The 27,258-nt window shown below is 55.2% G+C and overlaps 1 protein-coding gene across 1 annotated transcript; it reads left to right on the top strand.

The window, feature by feature from the left end:
• LOC104549123 (heparan sulfate glucosamine 3-O-sulfotransferase 3B1) lies at nucleotides 1–26,845 on the top strand. The gene is made up of 2 exons (XM_062011010.1): nucleotides 1–595; nucleotides 25,800–26,845. The coding sequence occupies exons 1-2, from the start codon at nucleotides 144–146 to the stop codon at nucleotides 26,416–26,418; spliced, it is 1,071 nt and encodes a 356-aa protein (XP_061866994.1). The 5' UTR covers nucleotides 1–143; the 3' UTR covers nucleotides 26,419–26,845.
• Nucleotides 26,846–27,258: the final 413 nt, after the last annotated feature.

Below are 27,258 nucleotides of genomic sequence, written 5' to 3'. Positions count from 1 at the left end.
CGGCGCTGGGGCGAGCGAGCGGCCGGGCGGGCGAGCGGCGAGATGCGGCCGTGCTGAGGCTCCGCCGTGCCCATGCGGCGCCGGGCAGAGGAGAGCCGAGCCGGGCGAGCTCCAGCCATGCATCCCGGCGCGCCCGCGGGCACATGGGGCAGCGCTTGAACCGCTGCCTCGATGTCCCCGTGGCGTTGCCGCCGCTGAGGCGGAGGCTCCTGCTGCTCTTCATCATGCTCTTCCTCTGGCTCTATATGTTTTACTCCTGCGCCGGCTCCTGCGCCGGGCTGGCGACCCGCGGCTCTCCCGCGCCGCCCCGCGCCGCCCCGCAGCTTCCCCAGCTGGCGCCCGTGGCTGCGGGGGAGCCGGGCGAGGACGGCAGCCCGGAGCAGCAACGGGCAGCGCCCGCCGCCGCCAGCCCCATCTCCACCTTCTTCAACGGCTCCGGCACCAAGCGCCTGCCGCAGGCCATCATCATCGGCGTGAAGAAGGGCGGCACGCGGGCGCTGCTGGAGTTCCTGCGGGTGCACCCCGACGTCCGCGCCGTCGGCGCCGAGCCCCACTTCTTCGACCGCAACTACGAGCGGGGACTCGCCTGGTACAGGTAGCCGCTCCTCCGCTCGCACGGGCGGTTTTGGGTGGGTGCAGGGGTCCGCCGTCCTGCCCGGCTCCGAGGGGGCGGTGTGAGCGGGGGTGCCCCGTCCTTCCCGGCCCCTGGGTGTGGGGGTTCCGCCCGTTCCGTGCCGCGCGGCCCCGCTGGAGCTGCCGGCGCTCGCCGCCCGGAGCGGGGCTGGCAGGGTGCGTGCGTGAGCTGCGCCCGCCCCGCGCTCCAGAGCAGGTCGTGGGAGCGAAATGGGAACGTTTCGCTAAATACAACCCTTGAAAAGGCGACTCCTAAAAGGAAAGCACAAACGGCAGGGGAGCGGCGCGGAGCCCGCGCGGAACGGGCTGCCCCGGTATTGCGCGCTGCGGGGCGGCCGCAGCCTTCGCGCGGCCCCCGCCGGCTTCACGTTGAATATTTAAGCAAAGGTTAAATAGTAACTTCATGGCGTTTTTTTGTAAAACCACTCTTCTTTCGTTGCGCTCCCACGGCTCCTCTCCTGCCGGAGCGTGCATTTTTTGCCGTCGGCTCGAGGTGCTGTTGGGGGGCGGCCGGTAGACCCCCGGCCGGGGCGCGGGACACGGCAGGTTTTGGGGCGGTTTTGGCTCCTTCTGAGAGCGCGGCCGCAGCCGGGACCGGCCGGCGGCAGCTCCGCGTTCCAGAGCAAACTTCCCCGAGCTTTACGCGCCGCTTCTCCGTTAACTTTCTCCGCCCGCTGTAATCTGCTTTGGAGCCGATAAATCGCTCGGGCTCGCAGCTCCGAGCTCGGGCAGCGGCGCGGGGATGTCGGGCGGGCTTTTGGCTGGGGAAAAAAGCCTAAATGACGGGTGGATGGAGAAGAGATGTTGCGGGGAGCAGCCCTGTGCGTGGTGCCCGTGCGGCTGGGCTGGAGAGCAGCGGAGGACGGGTCCGGCGCCGCGACTCCCTGCGCGGAGCCCAGCCGCGTTTCAGTCACTTTCCATCCATTTTATGACTGAAGTTGCTTTACCAAGAAGATTTTGAAGATGTCTCTCTGCCGGGTGTTTACAGGAACACTAAAGGAGCAGAGGTGGAAACTTGGAAGCTTAGATGGGAGCTGTGAAGTTCTGAATTCGAACCTTTTCGCAGTCTCCAGACTCCCACCCTGCGAGTCCCCGTTAGGTTTATGTGTCTCTTTTTTTTTTCCATAACGTTGTCATCCGTCAGCAGTTAGTGAAACGAAGCAGGATAAAATCTAGGGAGGAGAAAGTCGTTTCCGAAGGCACTTTCGTTTTATGGATTTGCAGAATTTTGTTTGGGGGATGCAGCGTGTCGTCCCACGGCAGCTGAGGGGAAATCTTCATCAATTCCGTGGGTTTCCAAAAGAATTCAATCTCTCCTTTTCAAAGGAGAACTTGCATATAACAGAACGGGAGACCTGTCAGGATTTATTAGCAAAACGATGTCGTATGTGTTGAACTCTGGTTTTAATTAGGCACTGAAATTAGACCGTAAAATGGTTGATTAATCTTTTACAAGTATGAGGGAGAAGGAGAGAATAATGCTTATGATTACATTAATCTGTTATCCCAGATGCAGTGGGCGAAAGTTCCTATTTAAAGGATACACTTTAAAATAAAGCCCGGAGAAGTTGGAATCGAAGTCTCGTTGTAACTCCCTGAAAGTTTCACCTTATCATCTGCTTAATTTCGAGCAGCACGGGCCCTATCCCTGCCACGTTATTCGGCAGGATCTTTGCAAAAGGGGCATTTTAACAGAAACACAACGTATCTTCGGGTCCCAACGTCACGTTCCCGACCGTAAGCGACGCCTCTGAGGCTTTTGAAATCCCTCGACTACGATTCGCCCCGAGGGTGGAAGCGTTTGTGTCTGTGGGACCTGCAGCAGCTCCTCGGGGAGGGGAAGGCTAAATAATACAGAATATATGCAAGGAAGCATGTATTTGCTTCAAATCAACAGAGGACTGTTGGGTAATTGGGCGTTATTCCCAACTTCAATTTGAATTAAGCACAGAGGTTTCTTCCTATAAATTTCAGCGTTAGAAACCAGATATTTTGGAGCTCAAAACTCCCACTGCCTCGAGTGGATCTTGGCTTCTCGGCACTCCTCAGGAGCATGTTGATTTCTTCAAGCCCTAAGGAGGCTTTTCTTTATTATCTTGCTGTCAATAAGGAGATGGTTTTGTGTTTTCTTCCTTGTGGCCCAATAAAATCAGATGTAAACGCTGTAACGCCTCCGCTGTGCCAGCCGTCGCAGTTTGGTCTCTTTTTCTGGGTGCTCTTTGTACAAACTGGCTGAACTTGGGAACTGGGGCAGTTCCTCAGCACCCAGACCTTGCAGTTTAAATCCAATTACCTGGCTCTGAAAAGATGAAGGATGCAGTTTTGTGACCCATGTCTGCTTGAAAAGATATTTTTTTTCCATGACTGACTTCTGGGTCCTGTCTGTGAGGAGAGTTGGTTTGTCTCCTGAAGTTGTTCCTGCCATACAATGAAGTGTTCCCGTGTAGCAGGGTTTGTTTTTCAGATTTCCAAAAGGCAGAAGGCATCACAAATGTGCATGTTTAGCTTGAGGAAGGCTTAAATTCAGGGGTGTTTGCGATTCATCATCTTCTTGTTAACTTTAGACGGGGATCAGCAGTTTTGACCGATAGAAAATAACTCCTGAGGGAGGGAATACAAACTTTTCCTTGCTCCATTTTCTGATAAATGAAGTCTGGGTTATGAGGTTTTGTGGGTTTTTTCTCCTTTGTGTGAAGGGCAAAACAGCATCAAGTGGTGCTGCCCACTGTTCCTAAAAACAGAGGGAAAAATCAAACTGATTTTCAATGGTGAGATAGTTGGAAATGGAACGGGAATCACTTCTGTGGGCACGTTGTGGCTACAACTGTTAACTGCTTCTGATGAAAATACCACGACACAGGAGAAACCAGCCACCAGTGCAAACTAATTTGAAGTAGTGCCTGGGATTTTTGGATAATAAAGAAGTTTCCTACTTGCAGCAGCCCGGAGCAGAGCCCAGAGCCCGCGTGTGTCGGGCTGCCCGGCCAAGCAGCCTGTTGGGACTCTGCTGTTTTCTTTGGGGTTTACTACATGGGGGGTGTGTGTGTAGGGAAAAGTGTTCTTTGCAAGCTTAGAAAATCAGCTGTTGAGATTTTATTCTTTCAACTGCCTCTCTTTTCATACAACAGTGATGTGGTTTTAAATACGCTGAGAAGATGAAAGCCTCTTTATGTACGGTGAGGGAAAAAGATCGTGTCAGTAATGTTACGTGGTTTGGGGCTTTTTCTTCTCTTTTTATCACTTTAGGCCTAGTGGGCTGTAGTACCCAGTCTCTCCTGCCGTGGGCTGAGTGTTCCCAGCTCTCTCAACATCACTGCTTTGTATTTTGAGCGTGTAGCCCTCTGCTAGGAGCCCGTGCCGTGGTGCAGCCGGGCTGCCGAGCTCTCCCGCAGCTCAGGGTCTCTCTGGGGTGTTTTTTTCTTTTTTCTTTGTTGTTCTTTTTTAAAGTTCTTCAGACACTGGGGCTTCATCTTCCTGCTGTTGCCATGCTGCTTTAATTCATTTTCCATGCTGAGACTGGGTGGTTTGGGTCAGCAGGATCAGGCCCTGTGCTCTGGCAGTGTGCAATAAACAGCTTCACACGTGCATTTCGTTGCCTGAACAAGCACTGGGGACTCCATGTGCACAGTGGTGCTTCACAGCAATTCCTGAGCACAATAAACTGCCTCTTCTTCATTTTTTCCCAATCTCTTTTTTTAAATGTTTCCCCAGGAGCTTCTTTTGGATGCCCCAGAGAGCGTGTGGGGGTGTGAGCAGTGCAGCGCTGGTGCCTGCAGCGGGCCAGGCTGGCAGCAGGGATAAGGCAGCAATGGGTAACAGCTACAGGGTGAGAGCCCTGATGAAGCAAGGGCGGGTCTTGAGCGAGGCAGGATTTTGCCCCTGTGTATGGCCACTCTCTACAGTCTCATCTTTCCAGTGGCAGTGAGGGTTTAGTGCCTGCCACCGTGGATCCGGCAGCGTGGTGCGGGCGCAGACGCCACAGGGTGCTTGCAAAACTCAATGGGTTATTTCTACCGGGTGTTGCAAGGTTCCTTGGCCCCAGGAAGTTTGGGACTGGCCTTGATTTTCCCCAACTGGACACTTTGGGTACAAATGACCAGTTCCTCCAGCACATTCCAATGGAATGAGTGTATCCTGAAGGACAGTTGTGTTCTCTGGGATGGCTTTGCCAAAGCAGCTTTCCTGCTGAGATTTTGCTTTCTTGATGTAAAGAAACCAAACCCAAAATTAAACCAACTGTTGACCCTTGCATCGTGCTGTGCTTCAGCGAGCAGGGACTCTGAATGGTGCCCTCGACATGTGCACAGGGCTCAGTGCCCCTCTGGCCGCTGCAGCAGCTCCCCGGGACGTTGCCTTGGCCGCCGCGCCAAGTTCAGAACAAAATGGCCCCAAAAAGAAGGGCCGGGCTGCTATAATCAGTCAGCAAGGCCCTTGTGTTTGCATGGGATCATTCCTTTAGATCTGAGGAGGGTTGAGTTGTTCAAACAGATGGCAAAGATTATTCGTGTTGCTGGGGTTTCAGCGCGCTGCTCCGTTTCAAGCATGTTGCCCGATATGACGCACGTGACAAGTTCTTCCCAGCACGACGCTGGGGAGGGGGGGGACGACATTGTCTGCCCCGATCGGGTTTCATGGCCTCACCTGTCGAGCTGCTGAACTTTCCCAAGTTGCCCAGGCGTTGGGGGTGGCTGCTGGGGATGGTGGATGTGCCCGGCTAATCGCGTTAGCGCAGCGCCGCGCGGCGTGCCGGGAGCCTTGGGCTCCTTCTTGGCATGAAAACGATGGGAATGAAAACCCATCAGCTCCACTCTGGGCTTGGGCTTTATCTTCTTTCTTTTTCTTTTTTTAGTTTTCAAGTGGGCTGTGGCAGTTGTCTGTAACACACACCGAGCTGGGGATACTTCAGGGCGCTTCCAGTGAAGGCTTTGTTTGAAAAAGCATCCAGCGAGCCCTGCATGTGGGAGCTATAAAAAGTCTCCCCAAACTGCCTTATTTTGAGCTGTTATTTCCAACCTGGCCTGAGCATGGACTTGTCTTAGCACCAGGCCACTCTTGCTCAACTGCTCTGTCTGCCCGAGCCTGGATTTGGTGTTATTAATCTATCCCAAATAGGAAGAAGTGTAATTTAGCAATCACTCAGCGTTTCGTGCCTGCTGGTGGTGTGACCATGGGTGAGCAGTGGGCTCAGGGCATGATGGATCACCCTGGGCCGTGCGGGACGGTCACCAGATGGGCTCAAAGAGCAAGAACTAGCAGTGGTGTGATCGGGAGGTCAGGGGCTATCAGCTGCAACCTGTTGCCACAGCACAGTGCGTAAGGAGGGGCTGGAGGAGAGGCCTTTCCCTCCGTTTGTGCAGTGACTAAGTGCTGTGCTGGGCCCTGACTTGCTGCTGATGACTGTACCGGGGCTTGCCCACGCCGTGGCAATTTCAGGGCTTTCAGCAGCTCACTGTGTGTTTCTTAATGAGCTTGTGAGAAACGCTGTGCTCCGAGGAGAGCCCTGGGAGTCCTGGTTGAAAGCAAAATGAGCAGCAACGTGCCCTCGTGGGCAAGAAGCCAATGGCAGCCTGGGGGCATCAAGAAGAGTGTGGGCAGCAGGGGCAGGGAGGTTCTGCTCTTCCCTGGTGAGGCCTCATCTGGAGTCCTGTGTCCAGTTCTGGGCTCCCCAGCTCCAGAGGGACAGGGAACTGCTGGAGAGAGGCCAGTGCAGGGACACCAAGGTGATCAGGGGACTGGAGCATCTTCCTTCTGAGGAAAGGCTGCGGGAGCTGGGGCTGTTCAGCCTGGAGAAGAGGAGACTGAGGGGGGAGCTCATTAACATTTACAAATATCTAAATGGTGGGTGTCAGGAGGTTGGGGCAGCACTTTTTTTCTGTTGTATCCAGTGACAAGACAAGGGGTGATGGACAAAACCTGGAACACCAAAAGTTCCCCTTAAACAGAAGGATAAACTATTTGACCGTTTAAGTGAGGGAGCCCTGGCCCAGGCTGAGCGTGGAAGCTTTTTCCTTGGAGGTCTTCAAGACCCACCTGGACACGTTCCTATGTGGCCTGATCTAGGTGAACGTGCTTCTGCAGGGAGGTTGGACTGGATGAGCTCTATAGGTCCCTTCCAACCCCACCATTCTGTGATTCTGTGCTTGTTAAAGGAGCTCAGCCCAGTGGCCATCACCAGCAGCAGATGGAACACAACTGAGGAAGCAGACCTTAACTTTTTTAACAGAAAGAAGGGCTCCCATGATGAAACACATTGGTTGTGAGCAGGCTCAGAGGTGGGGGAAACTTGAGGCAGGGGTTTTACTGGTGATGTAGCTTTGCCTTGAGGGAGTTTCTTCTGGACTAGAGGTGGCTGCAAGGCACCCAGAGACAAGCTGGAATTGGGAAGGGCATCTCATTGTGCCCCAGGTCAGATAGGAGAGGAAGCCAAGGGCAGGAGCACAGTCTCTCTGTCCTGAGCATCTCTCTGCCTGGGAGTGGTGGGGACTGATCAGAGGTGATGTGCAGTAGACCTTTGTTCATAAAAGTGGCAGCCAGGAGAGAACCTCTCCTGGTGCCATGTTGGCCTCAGGCCTTCCCTGTGGTGTTTTTCCTCTTTAATAGCTCTGAAGATGGAGGAGGAAAATGGATTCAGTGGTGGTAATTTTGCATGTGGTATCCTCACACTGGGTGGGTGTGAGGGGCAAGAAGGGGCACATGGGAAGCTGAGAACTGGCTCACTTGGCTGCTGACCTGCAAGACCTCCCATCCTGGCTTTGCAAACGTGTGCTTCCATCTCAGGAGCCATTCAGGGAGGATCAGAGACTTGGGTGGTTGGGGGTTTACAGATGCTGGTGGGAATGTGAGAGGAAAAGAGGTGTAGAGGTGCTGTTGGCAGAAGACCTTACAGTGATCTCTAGTAAATGAATGCTTTAAGCTTGCAAAATTCTTCTGTTCAGATGCACGAGCATGGCAGTGCCCTGCCATGAGATGGGGGAAAGGGAGAACTTTAGTTAGAGAAAAATAATGCCATGTTCTGCTAAATGCTTCACATCTGTGGGGGCCTCAGAGATGCCCAGGAATCAGCCTGCTTCAAAACCAGTTGTGTCTTCTCCTCTGCCCACGGAAAAGGGATGGGGAAAGAACATCTCAACTGAGGAATGCTGTGACACAGTGCTGGCTTCAGAGAGTCGTGGCACTTCATAGCAGCACAGGATCTGACTCAGAATTGAATCTGCAGCCTGTCTTGGGTGCCAGGCCACACTGGCTAACCCTGCTCTCAACGTGGCTTTGCTCAGCATCGCCCAAGGAGCTGGGCTCTGCTGGCTTTGCTGGAAGGCAGTGGTCCTCCCTCGTCCTTGCCTTCTTGTGACTTGTGTGCTGCTAAGAGTCCCAAGACCAGAGGGGAGGCCAGTCTTCAGCCAGTACTGCTGGAGAGCTTGCAAATCCACCAAAGTGGCTGGTTTGTAATAAAAGTGAGCAGTTGTGAGCTCTCCCTGAGCTGGCACAGCCTCTCCCTCCGGCCGCGCTCCTGGCAGTGCAGCCAGTGCCTCTGCCAGAAGAGAGGAAGAACTGTGCATGGGCTTTCATTTTATATGCTGCTGTAGCACATTATAGGTGGCTGTATAGATTTTATACATCCCTTGCTGAAAGTGAACGTGGGGCCAAATCCTGCGTTGCCACAGCCCCGCTCTGGCAGTGCTGAGCAGGGCTGGAACAGAAACACCCATTCGCTTCAGAATTTGCTTCCTTTCGCGTGGGAAGTTGCCTGTGGGGAGGAGCCGAGTCCCCAGCAGCCTGTTACTGGCCAAGCCTGGACCAGATCCCCAGACTCCGCTGGGTTTGATGCGGTCCGAAGCCCTGCCTCGGGGGGAGGGCTGCAGGATCAGACCCTTGACACGTGTCCGTGTGACCGCCTCCAGGCAATGTCACCGCAGCGGCCAGCACCCGTTACAGTCACCGACCTCGACTGCAGCCCCGAGCTGGCAGCCTGTCACCAGCATCAACCCAAAACTCCTCTGGAGAGCCTCCGCAGCCCAGGCGAGAGCCGCACGGGGAGGCCGAGGAGAGCGCTGCGAGCAGGGAGCGGTGACGGAGCGGAGCTGCGGCGGGTGCGGGGCGGCACCGCACCGGCACCGCACCGGCACCGCACCGGCACCGCACCGGCGCGGCGGGACGACGAGCCCCCGCCTCCGCGCTCACGGAGCGCTGCGCTGCCCCTTCCAGCTAGTACGGATTTGCTCCAAACCCGGCACGCCTGCAGCTTTGGCACGCCTTCACACAGGGCTCGGCGGGGTTGTTTTGGAAGGTGTATTACCCTGAAAGCGGGAGGTGCTGCAGGGAAGAGCAGCGCTGCCCCAGCCCGGGGGTCCCACAGACATGGGCTGAGACCGGGGCTGCTGAACGTGGGTTGCAGAGGGACCCCTCGGTTGCTGTGGCCCGTGTCAGTGCGTGCTGGGGCGAGGGCGATGCCCGAAGCTGTGTCTGCTCCAAAGCCCCTGCCCCGCCTCTCACGCCGCCTTTAGTGAACTGTCCGAGCGCGGGGCCGTCCCCATCCTCCACAAGTGTCCTGAGCTGGGGGAAGCTGCTGGAGGTCTCCCCCCGAGCAGAGTGAGGCAGCGGGTGCTCAGAAACATCCCGCAGCCTCTGCCCTGGCTGCACGGGAACTAGGCTGAGCACGGCGAGCTGCCTCGGAGCCAAACAGCCCGGGAAGGGCTGCGCAAAGCCCGGCTGCTTTCTCCCCCAGCACCGTGCGCTCAACTTGTTGCAACGGAACACAAAGCTTGTAGCCTTTTTTTTTTTCAGTTGATCTCTTTAATTTCCCTCCCGAGCTGGTCTGGTAGCTCCCGAGCCTTGGGCTGTCTGCATGGTGTTTTGAAAAGCAGAGGGAAGAGCAAACAGGGGGTGTTGCGCAGCGAATGAAGCCTCGGGAGAAGATACAAGCCTTCCCAAAGCAGAAGTGGAATAGCCAGCTGGGGTTTCAGCCTGGGTTTGCTGCAAGCCCGGAGGCACCGGGAGCTGCCGACTGCTCCCAAGCCTCTCATCAGGGTTGGTCCTGCCCCTGCCCCGCGCCCGCCCTCGGCGCCCCCCGCCCCTGCTGCCTCCCCCACGCACGGCTTGGAGGTCACGCCGCTAAATGCACTGTAACAATTAATTAAGCTATATATAAACAGCAAGCTCATGTGGTCCTAAAGCAGATTAAGAGGCCGGGAGTTTCCTCCCGCCCACCTTCCTCCCCATGGGTCTTCTTCCTGAGTCCCTCTGCAGGTGAGCGCTGCTGTTGGCACACACTCAGCTTTCCCAGCAAGGCTCCCCAGTTGGGGCTGAGCCCCAAAAATGATGGGGGCAGAGCAATGCTGGCTCCAAGGGAGTCCTTGGCTCACCCAGTTCCCCCACCAAACCCAGTCCTCTTGCAGGTGCTGGGGGAAAGGACACTGATGGTAGGGATTGCATCATGCTCTATGGGTGCCTGGTGCTGGGAACAGCCCTGGGGCTTTGCCTTCAGCAACAAGCCTTTCCAGTCTGCTGTTGTTGCTTTGAGGCTCGGTGTAGCAAGAGCTGAGCTGCATAATTTGTTCCTCACTGTAGTGGCAGTGAAACTGCAGTGTAGGGTTAAACCTCCACAGAGAGCAAGCTTGTGTGGGATGTGCAGCATTGGAGGGGGGTGAATAAGCTGGGGTGAGTTTCCTGGAAAAGCTTCAGCAACTTCAGGTTTGTCGTGAGGCTTGAAACTAAACCCAAACAAATGCTGGTCTGGCAGCTCCACTGGAGTTGAGCTTTCTGTGGTACCAGAACTCATGTGCCACCTTCTTTTTCATCTGTCTAAAACTGGTCAAAACTCACTCCAAAGCCCAGAAGTAAAAACTTAGGGATAACATTTAGTTTAAACTCCAGGTTACTTTCACTGTGGCTGCAGAAACACCCCAGGAAAAGGAGAAGTTGTGTTTCTTAACTGAGTGTAGGGGATATCTGCTGTCAGGGCAGCTGGAGGAGGGCAGGGCAGCTTTAACGCTTCTGGATCAGGCTGGATCCTGCAGTCAGGGCCTGGGGGTGCCAGGAGCCCATCAGCAGAGCCTCATCCTTGGCTTTGCACTGGGAAATCACCCTGCAGGCGGCTCCAGGAGTGTGTGGGGAAGATCAGAGGGACCTGCCCCTGCTGGCACCACGGTTCCTGCTTCGCCTCCTTGCCCATGCAGCTGATGGAGGGCCACTGCAGGGGCTGGGGGGAAGAGGTGCCTGGGGCTGGTGGGCTCCACACAGCAGGTTGTGTTTGGGTAATGTGGGTTGTCCATCTCCAGCTGCCTGGCTCTCAGAGGCAGAGCTGGCTGGGCTCAGTTTCCAAGTGCAGAGAGAAAAGACTTTGTGAGGGCTCACAATGGAGCCCTGAAGGGTTCAGGCTGGGTCTGAGGGGGCTGGGCTGTCTCTTTGGGAACTCACAGCCATAGAGATCAAAGGTGTGGGTGAGTCAATTACAATTCACATTTGGTCCATCCATATGTTTGGGTATTTGAAAGGTTTCAATGGTAACCCATTTTATACCTTATGCCCATTGATTTGTTAATCTGACACTTGGTTTCATATGAATGACAATGGCTCTCATTCAGCATCCTCAGTGTTCAGGGAAAAGTCATTTCACTTGGGTTGTGTTCCAAGGCCTGAACAGACCTGCCCACTGTGCTCTTTATGTAGAAAGGCTTGAAGGACTAGGGGGTAATTCAGCTCCTTTGCTGGCTCTGGATGGACACAGGGTGGGATGCTGAAGGTCAGTGCTGAGTTTTGGTATGTGTGGTTTTGCTCTGTAGGGTTCTTTCTGGTTGCCACCATAGCTGTGCTGGCAGCCTGTGGGGTGTGAGGAAGTGGGCAGGGTCACAGTGAAAGACAGCCCAAGCAGTCAGAAATGAAAGCAAGCATGGAGAGCCCTCCTCAGCACAGCCTGAGTGAGTGTGCTGGATCAACTCCTTGCTATGGCGACCTGAAGTCTCTAATTATGTGAATACCTTGTTAATTAGAAGCAGTGCTTTGCATCTGTTGTACCTGCAGCAGAGCATCTCCACCAGCTGAGCCTGCTCTTTAAAGAGCTCTTGACTGTATTTTATTGACTGTTTATGACCACATCATGATCCCATGGAATGACTGGGGCAGGAGAGGAGTCTGCAGACAGACCTGCTCCTTCATGTTTCCCTAATTGCTGCCTGTCTCCCTCTTTTGCTGGGAGTTTCCCTCCTTCCCAAGGCCTGTGTGGTTCCTTCTGCTCTAGCCTGAGTCCCTCAGCATCACTGGGTTCCCACCCTGGGACACGAGCCTGTACCCGATTGCCTCAGTGGGCTCACTGCTTTTTTGCCCTGGGACTTAAGCTTTATTTTCTTGTCTTTAATGTTTGATATTGGGAGTAAAAAAGGGTGGGGAAAGACTGAGGAGGTTCACACTGGCCTGATTGGAGATGCTGGGGAGAAAAATGTCATTCTGCACAAGCGTCTCACTCGATGCCTGGGTCTGTTCTGAGCCAACTCAATTTCCAGTGCTGCGCCTTGATGAGTGTAAATCACATGTCCATTAACAAATGAGTTGAGGTGACAATCCCATTTGTGTTAAAATGCATTTGGGGATCAGGACTGAGAGGATCACGGGGGGCATTCATTTGACAGGCCTTTAGTTGCAGTGGGTGGCAGACACAGCTCATCCCCACGGGGCAGTGACCTGAGCACCTTGCTGGTGCTGTGGGTCATGCTGGTGCCACCCTCCCTTGCTGGCAGGGAGGCAGGAGACCTTCCCAAATCAGCTGGGTGGCTCAGCTTGGAATAAAATCTCGGCCAGTTGGAGGTTTTTGCCCTGCTGTATGGGATGCTGAGGGCTGGTGCAGGGTTGGGCACCTTCCCACGGAGCTGCTCCTCCCCCAGGGAGGTTGTTCATCGCTGCCATTGCTGTGATGTGGCCTCTGAGGGTCAGCAGGGGCACCCCCTGATCTTTCAGGCAGTTGAGGAGGAAGCTCAGTGCTGCATGGTTACATGGGTGGCCTGGGCATTGCTGAAGGGAGCTGGGGTTTGGCAGCAGCCTGCCAGCAGCCCTTGGCCTGTGTTAGGGGTGTGCATGCCTTATCAAAACGGGGAGCAATTAGGGCAGAAACAAAAACTGTAACTTTTTATGGTGAACGTGGCAAGCTGGTTGCTCTGAGCTGTGGTTTCGAGGGCCTCTGCTGTTCAGGTGGTGCTGGATGTCCACAGGATCCCTTTAGGTGCAGAGGGGGATTCCTGGAGATCCCACTTTGCTTTATTTGAAGACCTGTAGTTGTACATCCATCTTAAGGCTTGTTTCAAGCCTGCCCTGGCCCTGCCACCCTGAGGGCTCCCTTCCCATGAGCTGCAGGGGAGCTGGCAGGCTCTGGTGGAAGATTGCTCCAAGGGCTCTCAGTGCCCCAAGGAAAGCAGTGCTGGGTGAAGAAAGCAGTTTCCCTGTTCTCCTCCCTGCTTTGCTATGTCCACAGTGAGGAACAGAGCTACTGGCACCAGTCCCTGTTTGGGCTTGGTTTGTCCTCGTTTTGGCATGTCTTACCCTGAGGGCAGAGGAACCATAGGAGTGCAGCCCTCCTGCCTCGGATATGAGCCGTGGGGTGGGAGCTGGGGCATGGCTTGGGGCAGGAAAGGGCTCCAGGGTTGTTTTGGGAGGCTTTTTGCTCTACCTATGGCTGTGAAGCTGCAGCACAGGAGGGCCAGGCTGAGCTGGGAGGAATGTGTGTCAGGGGACAAGCAAAGCCCTTCCTGGGCAGCTGGTGTGTGGCTCGCCAGGGGCAGCACTGTCAGCAGGACTTGGTACCTGCCTGTGCTGCCACGTGGATTAGGGCCTGAATTTCTCTGCTGGGGGGAGGACAAAAAGCCCTCTCAGTGGGTCTGTGGCAACAGGGGAACATGGTCCTGCCACTATCAGTTCTGCTCTGTGGCTGTTGGCTTGTGCAGCCTTTGGTTTGGGGTTGGCTGTTTGGTTTGTGGGTTGGTTTTAGTTTTGTGTTTTCCCCCTTCTCACCTGCTCCAGTTTTGCTAAATGCAGTGGCTTGGCAGTGCCCTGGGAAGAGGGACAATGTGGCAAGGGGTGCTGAAGTTCATCTCCCTGTAGTCCTGCCCTAGGTGGAAATGTGTTGGGTGTTGCTGAGTGTTCAGCCTTGGGGAACTGGGATCAGCTGCCTGCATCCAGCTGCTTTTGGTGCTCAGGGAGAGGCTGCTGCCACGCTCACTGTGTGCTTACTTAACCAGAAACTTCATTTGTAAGTATGGGCCATAAAAACCCATATCCACATAAGCCCTGTGGCTCCCCACCCTGAATGGACACAACCCCTTTTCTGGGAAACTTCTAGTTACTGCTGCAGAGGCATGTCAGCAGTGCACAGCTGCCACACAGATGACATGGGGGTACATGAAGTGACCATCTCCCCCTGCATTAGATGCACAGGACATGCCCCTTGGGTCTGAACCCAGATGGACTCTGCTTGCTGGGCTCCCCACCACCAGCATATGGTACAGTGGGACCCTGGAGAAGGGCCTTGAGCAGGTAATGTAGGGATGAGGCTGATGGGATCATCTCCCTGGCTCAGGAATACCTGCCAGGAGCAGAGTCCAGCCCCGTGGCACAGGGGCCAGGAGGATGCTGTGCTCTGTGTGCAGCGGTGGGCACTGCTGCTTGGGTGGGTCACGATGCTGCTTGGTTTGGGCATCTGGTTGTTAAAACACTTGTTGCTTCTGAGACCCCAGCTGAAAGCTGGCACACTGTGTGCAGCCTGCAGTGCCAGCTCTGTGCACCTCAGCACTGCTTCTGCCTCCCCACAGTCCCGGATTCCCACAGTCCTGGGGTTTAACCCAATGGAAGTTGCTGCTTTTGCTGCAAAGGAGCATTTCCCAAGACCTGTGAGGAGTAAAGATGTCTAAAAGACCATGAGCAGGAGTGCCTGGGGCAGGTTAACATCTTTGAGAGGATTAGTGCAGTTGCTACAAATTAGGAAAGCAAATTGGTGTGTGTGGGAGCAGGCTGGGGCTGTGGGCTCTGTGCTGGAGGCTGCAGCACTGGTGGGTGCTCCTGCCCTGCCGAGGGCTGTGCCTGAGCCTCCTTGGCAGGGGAGGGCTCCAAGCCCTGGGCACTGGTGCCACTTGGATGGGGCCAAACTGCTGCTGCCCTGCGAGAGCTGAGGGCAAGGAGTGAGCTTTGTGATGGAGCTGTGGGTGCAGCCCAGGGGCCCTGCTGCTGGAGCTGAAGATCAGGGTCTCTGGGGTTGGCTGAAGCAAAGTGACAACTGTGTTGTCCCCATGTCCTCTGCTGCAGGGACACTTCAGTCACCTGGGTACTGTGGGTGTATTTTGGATGCCCCACCAGCTCTGATTCCTTATCTACTTTTAAGCCCCTTCCAAGCCAGGTTTCAGTTGCTTAAGCCTCCTCTGGGCCAGCGATAGCCTCACAAGAGCCACGTTTTGGGGTCTGCCTCTTGCATTTCTTTGCCCAGTTAAGGTGGCAGCTCCAGCCTTTGAGTCTTTTTTCCTGGATGGGGACGTCACTTCTGTGCTTGTAGGTGCTGAGACAGCCCAAGCTCAGCAGACAGCAGTTCCACCTTCCCTCCCTGAGTAAAGCTGAGGTCAAGCAGCAGCATCTCTGGTACAGGGATGTGTTAAACACCCTCTGCTCCAAGAGCAGAGCTTCCTCTTGCCATGAACACAGGAGTGCATCTACCAGATCTTTGCAGAGCTTTGCTCAGTGCCCATCACGTTACCTGACAGGGGTCAGTGTTGGAGGGAGGAGAGATGACTGATCCTTCTGGCCGAGACAGAGAACAAGGCAGAGGCAGTGTTAGAGGATTTCCTTGTTTTTCCCTGGGAGTGAGCTGTGAGCATTGAAATCTCTGCAGATGCCTAAAATTCTTCCTCTCTCCTCCCTTTTGGGTTGTTGTCTGTTTAATTTATAGAGAAAAAAAAATGTTTCTGCTGCTGGGTTTGGGGGTGCTCTATTTAGCTCAGTTGTGTTTCCTGCTGGGTTTGGGGGTGCTTTAGCTCAGTTGTGTTTCCTGCTGGGTTTGGGGGTGCTTTAGTTAGCTCAGTTGTGTTTCCTGCTGGGTTTGGGGGTGCTTTAGTTAGCTCAGTTGTGTTTCCTGCTGGGTTTGGGGGTGCTTTAGTTAGCTCAGTTGTGTTTCCTGCTGGGTTTGGGGGTGCTTTAGTTAGCTCAGTTGTGTTTCCTGCTGGGTTTGGGGGTGCTTTAGTTAGCTCAGTTGTGTTTCCTACTGGGTTTGGGGGTGCTTTAGCTCAGTTGTGTTTCCTGCTGGGTTTGGGGGTGCTTTAGTTAGCTCAGTTGTGTTTCCTACTGGGTTTGGGGGTGCTTTAGCTCAGTTGTGTTTCCTGCTGGGTTTGGGGGTGCTTTAGTTAGCTCAGTTGTGTTTCCTGCTGGGTTTGGGGGTGCTTTAGTTAGCTCAGTTGTGTTTCCTGCTGGGTTTGGGGGTGCTTTAGTTAGCTCAGTTGTGTTTCCTGCTGGGTTTGGGGGTGCTTTAGCTCAGTTGTGTTTCCTGCTGGGTTTGGGGGTGCTTTAGTTAGCTCAGTTGTTTCCTGCTGGGTTTGGGGGTGCTTTAGCTCAGTTGTGTTTCCTGCTGGGTTTGGGGGTGCTTTAGCTCAGTTGTGTTTCCTGCTGGGTTTGGGGGTGCTTTAGTTAGCTCAGTTGTGTTTCCTGCTGGGTTTGGGGGTGCTTTAGTTAGCTCAGTTGTGTTTCCTGCTGGGTTTGGGGGTGCTTTATTTAGCTCAGTTGTGTTTTCTGCTGGGTTTGGGGGTGCTTTAGTTAGCTCAGTTGTGTTTCCTGCTGGGTTTGGGGGTGCTTTAGCTCAGTTGTGTTTCCTGCTGGGTTTGGGGGTGCTTTAGTTAGCTCAGTTGTGTTTCCTACTGGGTTTGGGGGTGCTTTAGCTCAGTTGTGTTTCCTGCTGGGTTTGGGGGTGCTTTAGTTAGCTCAGTTGTGTTTCCTGCTGGGTTTGGGGGTGCTTTAGTTAGCTCAGTTGTTTCCTGCTGGGTTTGGGGGTGCTTTAGTTAGCTCAGTTGTTTCCTGCTGGGTTTGGGGGTGCTTTAGTTAGCTCAGTTGTGTTTCCTGCTGGGTTTGGGGGTGCTTTTCCCCCCTAAGTCATGAGTTTCACAGAACTGCCCCCGCTCTGCTTTTAAACAAAACCAGGGGTGCTGTTTGTTCCGGAGCTGGGGGAATGGGGGCAGGTGACTCTGCGCTGCTTTGTGCAGAGGTCAGCAGGGCCACGTGCTAAGGAGCTCTCCCCAAACAGCAATTGGCTGCTCCTGGAGCTGCTGCCGGCCCAAGGAGCCTCGGGGGGAGCTTTGTCGGGTGGGGGCACCACGGCAGTGAAGGGAACCGGAGGAATAAGATGCTCGTTTCAGCCCCATCCCCTTACTGCACTCAAAAGCTCTTCCTTCCAGAGCAAAGCACCATTGAAGCCACGGGACAATGGAAACCAAATCCTTCTGGGGGAGGGGAGGTGCTGGCAATTGCATCTTTTGTTGCTTTTACTTCTTTACTTGCTTATGGCCTCCCCCAGCCCTCCATGAAACACCCATGATGCTCACTGGGTGATCATGCAATCACTTTCTGGGGACCCTCCTAATAGGATTATAATTATTACTGGAGATGAACTGGAGTGAATAGAATATTTACCACTTCATCTTCAATTATTGTAAATCCCTCCAAAGCAGCCCTTTGATATGTAAAGTGCTGCCCCTCTCTCCAGTGAGTGAAGATAATTGTGTAGTGGAAGTTCAGAGCTGTTAAGTGTGATGGAGGACAGAAGGAGGCTTCAGTGTTTACATAAAGAGGAGGGCTGTGTAATGAACTGGTGAAGGTGATGAGTATCTTGCCTGGCTCCAGCAAAGGAGGAGGGAGAGCTCTTGCTGAGCAGCTGTGACATCTTGGGCTGTTATTGGGGAAAGAGAGGAGGAAAGAATTGGAAACTTGGCCCTTCCAAGTCCAAAGCAAGTCCCACATGTCTGCAGCCCGTGCTCAGGCCGTGTGTGAGTCCCCCCACTGACAGGGGCAGCGTTGGTTCTGTTGGGTTGGAGGAATTTCTATCTGAGGAATGACCAAGTAGGCTGGGAGACCTCAGCCTGGCAGAGGAAGGCATGGTGCTCAGAGCTAGGCTGGAGATGGAGGGAGGGATGGACTGGTGTGGTGGTGCAAGGACTGGGGCTGTGGCTGAGGTCAGGAGCTGGGGCACCTTGGGCAGAGCAGGGGCCCGGGTGGGCTGTGCACGTGGAGGGTCTGCGTGGCTTCAGGAGCAACCTGGGCAAGGGCTGCAAGAGGCTGATTGAGGGGGACACACTGTTAGGGGGACACAGTGCACCAGGCCCAGGAAAGGCCCTGAGCTGTGTGTGGATAGAGGCTGGGAGGGCAGTGGGGACAGGGGGTGCTGCTGGCTGTGTCCTGGCGCTGGCCATGGCTGGGGTTGGAGAGCCCTGGGCTGCACCCATGGGTGCATCCACAGTAGCATCTGCATCCACAGTAGCATCTGCAAGCAGGATGCATTTCTCCCAAGCTTTCACAGGCTGGTCCCATCCCCTTGAGCTCTTCCTCTCAAAGGCTTCCAGTGTGGCCCATCAGCTCTGGGGCAGGAAGGGGATGGCTCCAGCCAGCTGCCTCTGAGAGAGACCCAGGGGGAGCCTCTGTGGCCACTGCCAGGGCTGGGTATGGCCCAGGAGCAATGGCCACGTCACCCACCGGGCTCAGAGGAGTCTCTGTGGCTCTTTGACCTCTTTGTTACCCTCTCAGTGAAAACACAAACCCTGTCCCCATGCAGAGGAGATTCCCATCAAGTGTTTGTGCTGCTCCAAGTTATCTCTCCCTTATAGACTGCACTGTATGTGGCACTTGGCTATAGAGGCAGCAGCCCTGCAGGGCTGAGCCAGTTATGAGCCTGTGCTTCTAATCCATCCCCTCAACCCAGGAGGTGTTTGGGAGGGAGAGGGGTTTGGGCTTTGCACAGAGGCTGGTTCAGCTCCTCACACCCAGGGGTGCTGCCAGAGCCACAGGTTTGTGCCTGGATCAGACCCTGCCTTGCCTGGGTCCGGTGCTCAGGTGCTGCTGCCAACAGCCCAGCTCCAGGGCAAAGTGCCCATGTCCCTGCCCAGCAGCCTGGGGAGGGTCAGACCTCTGTGGTGGCTCCCACATCCCATTTGGATGCAGTGACTTGGGGGGGGGGGGGTTGATAAAGCCCCTGGTGAGTGCAGCAGCAGCTTGTCCCCTGCTCCAGACCCTGCTCACTGGGGTTTGTTGGGGCTGTTTGGTGTGACTGGGCTTTGCCAGCCTGGAGTGGGGGCCAAAGGACCATCTGTGGGTGCCCCATGTGCTCCCCTCAGCCTTTGATGAGTTTTTTATCTGCATCAAAGGGACTTAGATCAGACTCCACAGCTGGGCCAGAGCCTGTTCCCATGGCGTCTGTGGTGATGCCACCCATGGTCACTGGGATGCTCTCTGGCCCCATCAAAGCCCCAGAGCAGCTTCCCAACAGCAGCTTCCTCTCCCTGCTTTAATTCCCCAGCTCCACAAGAGGTGAAGGGCACCTGGCACATTTGGGCACAGGGTGCAAGGAGAATGAGGGCCCAACATATCTTTTTGCCCCTTTCCCTCTTCACCTGCCCTTTCCTCACCCCCAAAGCTCACAAATTCCCACCATCTGGTTTGTGTGAGGTTGTGGTGAGCCCTTGGCAGGGCTGGGTAAGGTTACAAAAAGGCTGAGGCTGGTTCCCAGCCCTTCCCTTTTATTACTGTACAATTTGCCAGTGAGCCAAAGGTGCCCACGTTGCCCTCAGCGTGGGTCAGAGCCCAGGAGAGGCTGAGTGCTACTGCACAGCCCCACGAGGCCATGGCAGGCCCAGCCCAGGAGGGCTTTGGGGAAGAAAAGTGGGATGTGTCAAAGAATCAACCAGCAAGTGCTCCCACTCTTGAAGAGGAATTTGCTGTTTCCTCTTCTTTCTGTGTCCTCCTCCTCCTCCTCTGTCTTCCCCCATTTGTAGCTGCTGCCACCAGAAAGCAGAGTCACAGCCAGGAGGGGGATTTTTGAAGCCAGCTGACCTTGCTGCTGATAAAACACTTCATAATTTAGCAGTGTTTCCCTGGGCTGGTCAGGTTCTTGCATTTAAGGAGTGTCTCTCGGGTCTGATGATGTTGTGGTCAGCCCTGCAGTGGGAGCCAGAGCAAGGTGATTTGGGATGCAAAGTGATGCAGGGTCAGGATGGGTCCGGTGTGGTGGCCTCAGGAGCTGAGCTGCTGGTGCTGGTGCCACTCTGGGTTTTTGCAGAGCTCTTGCTCACTGCCAGGTGCTGGGATGGGGCTATAGTGTGGTTTTGCTCCAGCCCTTGCCTGCTGTGATCACCACTGTATGTGTTTCCTGCTTCCTGGGAACAACTGGGTATGGCCTTGGGGCTGTGCTGGGAGAGGGGAGGCTGCAGGGGGCTGGGAGCAGCAACATGGGAGGGGACGAGGCTTAAACCTGCCTCTTCTGCACCTCCTTTCATTGAGGCCTCTCTGAGCTGGTGCCAGCAGGTTGTTTGCTTCCCAACCTGCAAATTAGGAAGGCAGCACAAGTCATAACAACAAACTCATCTCGTGCATCAAATCACCTTGCTCTGGCCCCCACTGCCTGGGTAGTTGTCACCTCAGCTTTTCAAACCCCTTGCCACAGCTCTGGAGCCTAAAAATCTGTCTCCTCCCAGGACAGGAGCAGGGCTTCTGTGTCTACCTTTTGCATTTCCACTCCCCTTCTCACCATAAGCTTTCCATCCCATGGATGTGGTTCCTCAGCCTTTCAGGAGGATTTGGGGCTGTTTTCCACAGAAACAGGCAAGTTGCCAGAATTTGGTTTGCTGGGAAGAAATCAGTCAGGAATCTGGGGAGGGACTGGCCAGAGGTAGGGGGATGCTCTGCACGTGCACTGCAAAGCAGCGGTCCTGGGTTACGGGCCTGAACTCGGTGAGTGTGGTTGACATCCACACTGCTTGGGCTTGCTTTTTCTCCTCTTTCCCTATTTTCCTTGCTTCTGGGGAACAGCCTAGGGGAAAGGAAAGCCTAGAAAGTTGGCTCCAAATGTGATTGTCTCTGCTGGCAGAGCTGCTGGGAGTGCTCCCCAGTGTGCATCTCAGAGCTGCCTCCGGGTGCCACAGCATCTCATCCTGAGCATAACAGGCTGCTGCCTGGACAACTCCCTCTGCCCAGCTGTCTGACTCCTCTAGGAGACACTTGTCATCCTTGCAGAGGGAAGCTGAGGCAGCTCAGAGGGTCATGCAGCAGGTGCTCTGGAGGTGGGGGGGTTTGAGGCTCGAGGGTACAACACAGGGCATCCCGATTTGAACACTTACCAGTGGGACTTCAGCTCCTGACTGTGCTTGGGTAGGGGGGAACATCTCTGCAAGTGATGCTGGATGGCTCTAGGTGCAGGGTAGGAATATATCTGGCACAGAACCCTCCCCAGGAAGGAAACCTCATCATCTGCTGGCTGAGGGAGCACCTGAGCACGCCAGGTCTCAGCCAGGCAGCCTGACGGTGACCTGGGGATGGCAGACGGCCTGAAGCACCCTCTCTGCTGATCCCAGGGAGTGTTTGGGAACGGCAGGAGGTGCGTGGGGGGCCCCACAGACGTCCCTGGGCTAAAGCTGGGACCGGCTGCTGCATTCTGGCCCTACCTGTGGCGGGTGGGGAGGGCCCTGGCTGTTCCTCCTTCAGGAGTGGCAGCAGATTAGCCCAGAGCCCCTCTGCACAGACAAAAGCTGCCACAAAGGGCATTAGGCTTCGGGATTGGATTACCCTGTGGCCACCTGTCATCCCCATTTTATATGTTTATCTCACTCTGGGTCTGGTTTTTGCAGTGCAGAAGCTCGTGCCTCAGAAAGAAAGGAACAGGATTCCCCCCCCAAGTGTCCCTCCACACAGCAGCCTGGCAGAGTTCCTTGTAGCATCCTGTCTTATTCCAGGCTTCAGGGCTGCATGGGGCTGGGGATTAGAGCTATTTGAATAAAGAGAGCCTTTATTACATTAGTCTGAGTGGTTAATAGGTAAAGTAGGCCAATCCATCTTTAGACTAAGCCTATCACTTCGCCTACGGAAGGTGCAGGCTTCACCGAGGAAATATTCATTAAAGGAAAAGCTTTTCCTCTGTCCCTCTTGACATGTTAATAGCTCAGGGTTAGGGGCTCTGCCCTCTGCCTTTGGAAAATTCATGGCTGTGCTCAGGCAGCAGCTCCCCCCTCTCAGCTGGGCTGAGACCCCGGTGTGTCACGGGGCTGCTGCGGGCTGGGGGGCCTGAGACTGCTGGTGCTCCTCGTCCTGGCTTGTCCACACTTGGGAAGCAGGTTCCATGTCCCTTGCTGAGCAGGGATGGAGGGAGAGGCTTCAATGCTGGGTAGAGGCCGTGCTTCAGCACAGGGCCTTGGCTGGGGGATGTTCTCATGGCCAGAAGCGTTCACGGGCTTGGAAGAATTAGACAGCTGGTCGACACTGTGATCATTTGGATGCAGATGCTGGCTCCAGAGGTCTTTGAACTCTCCAGGTTGCCAGAAGGCAGGGGGATAACAAGGCAGGAGGGACTGGTTGCCAAGCTTTTCATGCTCTCCTTATTTTCCACACCTGTATCCGCTACAGCCCTCAGTGGTGTCTCCCCCAGCCCTGTCCTGGCTGCTGCAGCAGCTTCTGTCCGAGGGCTCAGCTGAGCTCCCCGTTCTCCACAGCCTGGCTCCCTTTGTCACCTCCCTTCCCCCCCCATACACACAGTGCTGGTGGCTGCATCTCTGTGTCCTTGTCTTGCAGAAGCTGCCCAAGTCTCCAGCGTGCCCATGGAAGCTGTCACCAGCTGCCCCAGGGCGGGACTGAGCTGCCCCGTGGAGCTTCTGCTGGTGCTTTCACCCCAAGGGGCTGCATCCTGCCAGGGCACGGGGGTTGCAGCTCCTCTCCCCCCTCCCTCTGCAACAAGGGCTGTGTTTAGTGTGGCCCTTGGAGCCCCAGGAGCAGATGTGACCAGAGCTGGAGTCTGGTCCTGCTCCTCCAGCCTGTTGTTGGAGGTGCAGTGCTATGTGTGGGTCACGTTGCCCTTCTCTAGTTGTGGTCTGAGTGGAGTAAACACTTCTTGGTGACTTTTCCACCCTTGTGAGTTCAGAGCAGCCAACCTACCAGTTCCTCCTGTCCCTGGGGCTCTGTTGTCTCTGCCAGCACGACGGATGGTGCCTCTATGGGAGATTATGGAAACCATGGGAAAGCTCATCACAACAGACAGGCCTGTGCAGTACAACTTTGCTTTCCTGGACGTGCTGCTGTTAGAGGTTCAAACCACATCCGCCAGCCACAGTATTTGGCTTCACTTGCTGCTGTCTGGCCTTTATGCAGCCACTTTTCAACCAAGGCTGTGTCTGGGACAGTCCCAAAGGTCCTTGTTTTGGGCCATGCCCGGCACCCATCCAGGTACCAGGGAGGAACAGAAGGCTGGGGCTGGGGCTTTGGTGGGTTCAGTGTTTGTTCTTGGCTCTGAGGCTCTGTCTCTGCCCATCTTAGCCTGTGCTGCCCAGGCCAGCAGCAGCAGTGCCAGCAAGCCAGCTTTGTCTTGCCTGTCTTGCTGTGGTGGGTCACCAGTGAGGTGTTCTGCAACTTCTGAGGATTCAGGTCCTCTACAAAAATGACCATTTGGGGGGTCTGTCTGAAGCAAGGCATGTTGGATGTCCTCGGCCACAAATCAGGAGTGTGGGTTCAGGTGCTGACTGCTCAGCAGAGGGACTGACCCTGGGCCAGTGGATGCCTCTTTGTCTACCAGGTGCTCCTTGCTGCCTCCCCCTGCTGCGGTGCACACTCCTCTGTCTTTGTTGAGACACTAATTAAGAGCCCTTGTTTCCCAACTAGGTTGATTGACTCAGCACTTCCACCCCCAGCAATTTCCTCCTGTTTCATGGCCCAGCCCCACTCCATGCCTCTCTTGTGCAAGGAGGAAAAAATAAGCCTTGCCACATTCCCAGGTGGCTGATAAATACTGACTGTGGCAGTCCTGAAGGAGAAGCTGGTCTGGAGGTGCAGGGCCCTGAGCAGCAGGCAGCGTGGCAGAGCTGACCCCCAGCCAAAGGGCTTCAGTGCTGCACAGCCAGCCTGAGCACGGCTCGGGAGGCAGCTGCCGCTGGGCACACCCCAGGCTGTTGAGGGTTGAAACCAACTGCTTGAATCAAGCTGGAAAAGGGCTTGTTGGCCAGCACAGGATGCAGAACTGGGATTGAACGTGGCTGAACAGAGACAGCAGCCGATGAGGAGAGTGTGGAAATGCAGCTGTGCCCAGGGCAGGCTCAGGAGTCGCTCCGGGGCGGCACCAGCTCGGCGCTGGCGGGAACGTGAAGGATTAGTCACTGTTCTATTTTGGTTACTGCTTTTTGGCACACGCTGGCTCCTGACTTCCAGCAGCTCTCCTGTCCCAGGTGTTGGGTTTTCAGCCTGGCTTTCATCTGCATGTGAAACTCCACTTGAGTGGCCTTGAAATTGCGGCCCCAGAGGTTGCTGCTGCCCTTGGGCACGGCTGGAGGTTCCCACAGGCCCTTTCCTCTGCCCATCACCTCCTCCCCCTGTGCAGATCTGCTGTGGGAACCATCTCCCACCGTGGCTCTCTGGGGAAGAGGCTTTTGGGCAGCCCCTGAGCACAGCCCAGCTGCAGCACAGGGGTGCAGTCAGTGGGTGCCCCGTGGACAGTAAACATGTTGCATCAAGCTGATGCCAGAGCCAGTGAGGTGAAGTAGCAGCTACAGCAGGGCCAAGTGGCAGCTGCACAAAGAGCTGCTGACCAGCTTCCAGGGGCACCTGATGGGTTTGGTTCAACCAGAACTCCCACTCCTGGGTTCCCTATTATTTGCCATTAAGACGAGTTGGGTTTTTTTCCCTTGGCTTCTTCATTAGGACAACTATTGGCTTTGGCACAAATGATCAGTGGTGTTGGTAACTGCCAGAGCCCGTGGTGCCCTTTGCTGCAGGAGCCTGGCAGCAGTGAGGGGGAGGCTGCCGTGGGGCAGAAGCTGCTGCACATCCGAGGCACTGGCTGAGGCTTGTGGCTCACACACTGGCTGCTTATTTCTCTGGGTTGGGTGGATGCTTCGAAAACTTAATCAAGTTTTATAGCTTTAATTTTGTGTCTGATCCCCTCTTGCCCTCTTTGTTTTTAAACTGTCTGGCAACCCAGAGCAAATGAATCCCACTGGGTTACACAGGGGAAGAACTGGCAAATGGTCTGAAATATTTAGGCTTTCCATGTGAATGTTGGGAAAAAATTACTCTTCATGCTGCTTCCACCATTCCTGCAAGCTCTCTTATTTTTCCCCCCAATGTGGTCAATTAGAAGTAGCCAGGGATCAAGGTGAGAGAGATTGCTGAGGCGCTGAGGTCTCACGTGCTTTGTGAGGGTGCATCCTGCTCATGAGCCGAGGTTGTGTTCTCCATGGCTGTATCCAGCAGTGGAGGGGAGAGCTTGTCCTCCATGGGTGCTGGCCTGGGACGTGCTGAAAATGCAACCAGCAGCTCTTGGTGTTCCTTCTAGTGTGTCTTGGGGAAGACACAGGGAATAGCCAGGCAATGGGGCTATTAAAAGCCAGGCTGACCACAGATGAGTGCAGGATCACCCCAGCAAGGTGAGGCCTTGCTGCTGGCAAGCAGGCACGTGCCAGGGGAAAGGGCACCCTGTGCCCTGAGCTGGGAGAGGGTTGTGTTTGGGGTGCCCAGGGGGAGCGAGGTGGCCATGCCCTGGGTGTGCTGTGCTGCTCTGGCACTGGCCTGAGCCAGGAAAGCACCGGGTGACGCTCAGGGCTGTCAGGAGCCAGCGTGGTACGTGAGGCCACGCTCCAGGTGCAGGGAGCAGCCCAGATAATCCACTCATGGATCACTGGGAGATTACTCAGCTGGATTTCTAATACAGTGGCCTTTAATAGTAATCCCCTCTTAATCCTGAAATCAATGGCAAATGGCTTTATCTGTTTGAGTGAGACAGCCTGTGGAGGCATTTTAGGGAGAGAATTCTTGTGTGTGACTATATCTGTGTGGATCTGTGTGTGTGCACAGCGGGGCCGTGGCAGTGCTGGGCCCGCGGTTGGACTCGCTGATCTAAAGCGTCTTTCCCAACCTGAGGGATTGCGTGTGTGCATTTTCATTCCTGCCAATCTGACCTCTGTGTGTTTTGCTGGCAGGGAGCTCATGCCCAGGACCCTGGAGGGGCAGATCACCATGGAGAAGACCCCCAGCTACTTTGTCACCAAGGAGGCCCCGGCCCGCATCTCCTCCATGGCCAAGGGCACCAAGCTCATCGTGGTGGTGCGGGACCCCGTGACCAGAGCCATCTCGGACTACACCCAGACGCTCTCCAAGAAGCCAGATATCCCCACCTTTGAGAGCCTGACCTTCAAAAACAGGACTACGGGCCTGATCGACACGTCCTGGAGCGCCATCCAGATCGGCATCTACGCCAAGCACCTGGAGAACTGGCTCCTCTACTTCCCCATCGGGCAAATCCTCTTTGTCAGCGGGGAGAGGCTGATCAGCGACCCCGCGGGGGAGCTGGGCAGGGTCCAGGACTTCCTGGGCCTCAAGAGGATCATCACCGACAAACACTTCTACTTCAACAAGACCAAGGGCTTCCCGTGCCTGAAGAAGGCGGAAGGCAGCAGCAAACCCCACTGCCTGGGCAAGACGAAAGGCAGGACCCACCCCGCCATCGCGCAGGAGGTGGTGCAGAGGCTGCGGGACTTCTACCGGCCCTTCAACATGAAGTTCTACCAGATGACGGGGCAGGACTTCGGCTGGGACTGAACCCCACCTGGCCAAAGTCCCTTAGTCATACTTGCCCAGCAGGGTTTGCCTATATAAAGAGATCTATATGTATGTAAAATGTACAGAAATCTATTTTATAATAATTTATTTTTAATTCCTAAGCAATTAACTCAGCGAGCTGCCGCGTGCCCACCGGGCACCAGCCCCTAACCTGGTTAACATTCCACCATCTTTAATCCTAATACGTCTCTCCTGGTCATTTCTTTTTCCTCCTGTTGTTTGGTTTGGTTTGTAACAGACAGAGGTGCTTCCATTTTTCTTAAACAAAATTTGTATTTAAGAACAAGTTTTTAAAGAGCAAAAAAGTTGTCAGGGGAGGGGGAGGGAAAGCACAGATCTATTTTTGTTACGGGTATCTGGCCTTTATAAACACTTGCTTTCCCTGTGCCTGTGTCCCAGTCTCTGCTCAGGTGGTGTGCTTCCTCGTCCCACAGCTTTGGGTCAGCGCTGGGGCAGTTTCTCAGGGGAGGGGAGGGGAGAGGGGTTGGGCATCTCCCTGCGGCCACTTCACCCCAGCCATGGGGCACACATTGCCCTGCCCACCGAGGAGCTGCAGGGCTCCTCAGCAGGGCTGTCTCCTCAGCAGGGCTGTCTCCTCAGCAGAGATGGCTTCAGCAGGGCTGACTCCTCAGCAGGGCTGTCTCCTCAGCAGGGCTGGCTCCTCAGCAGAGATGGCTTCAGCAGGGCTGACTCCTCAGCAGGGCTGTCTCCTCAGCAGGGCTGGCTCCTCAGCAGAGATGGCTCCTCAGCAGGGCTGACTCCTCAGCAGAGATGGCTTCAGCAGGGCTGTCTCCCCAGCAGAGATGGCTTCAGCAGGGC

The sequence above is a fragment of the Colius striatus genome, chromosome 18 (genome assembly GCF_028858725.1).
Source record: "Colius striatus isolate bColStr4 chromosome 18, bColStr4.1.hap1, whole genome shotgun sequence".
Lineage (NCBI taxonomy): Eukaryota > Metazoa > Chordata > Aves > Coliiformes > Coliidae > Colius > Colius striatus.
The sequence above is the reverse complement of the archived record's forward strand: the minus strand, read 5'-3'. Positions and strand labels throughout refer to the sequence as shown.

What these genes read in the sequence shown, in the direction of transcription:
- LOC104549123 (XM_062011010.1), top strand. Translation starts at nt 144, where the DNA reads ATGGGGCAGCGCTTGAACCGCTGCCTCGATGTCCCCGTGGCGTTGCCG. An exon ending in CGGGGACTCGCCTGGTACAG is followed by an intron (nt 596 to 25,799) that starts GTAGCCGCTCCT and finishes TTTTGCTGGCAG; the next exon opens with GGAGCTCATGCCCAGGACCC.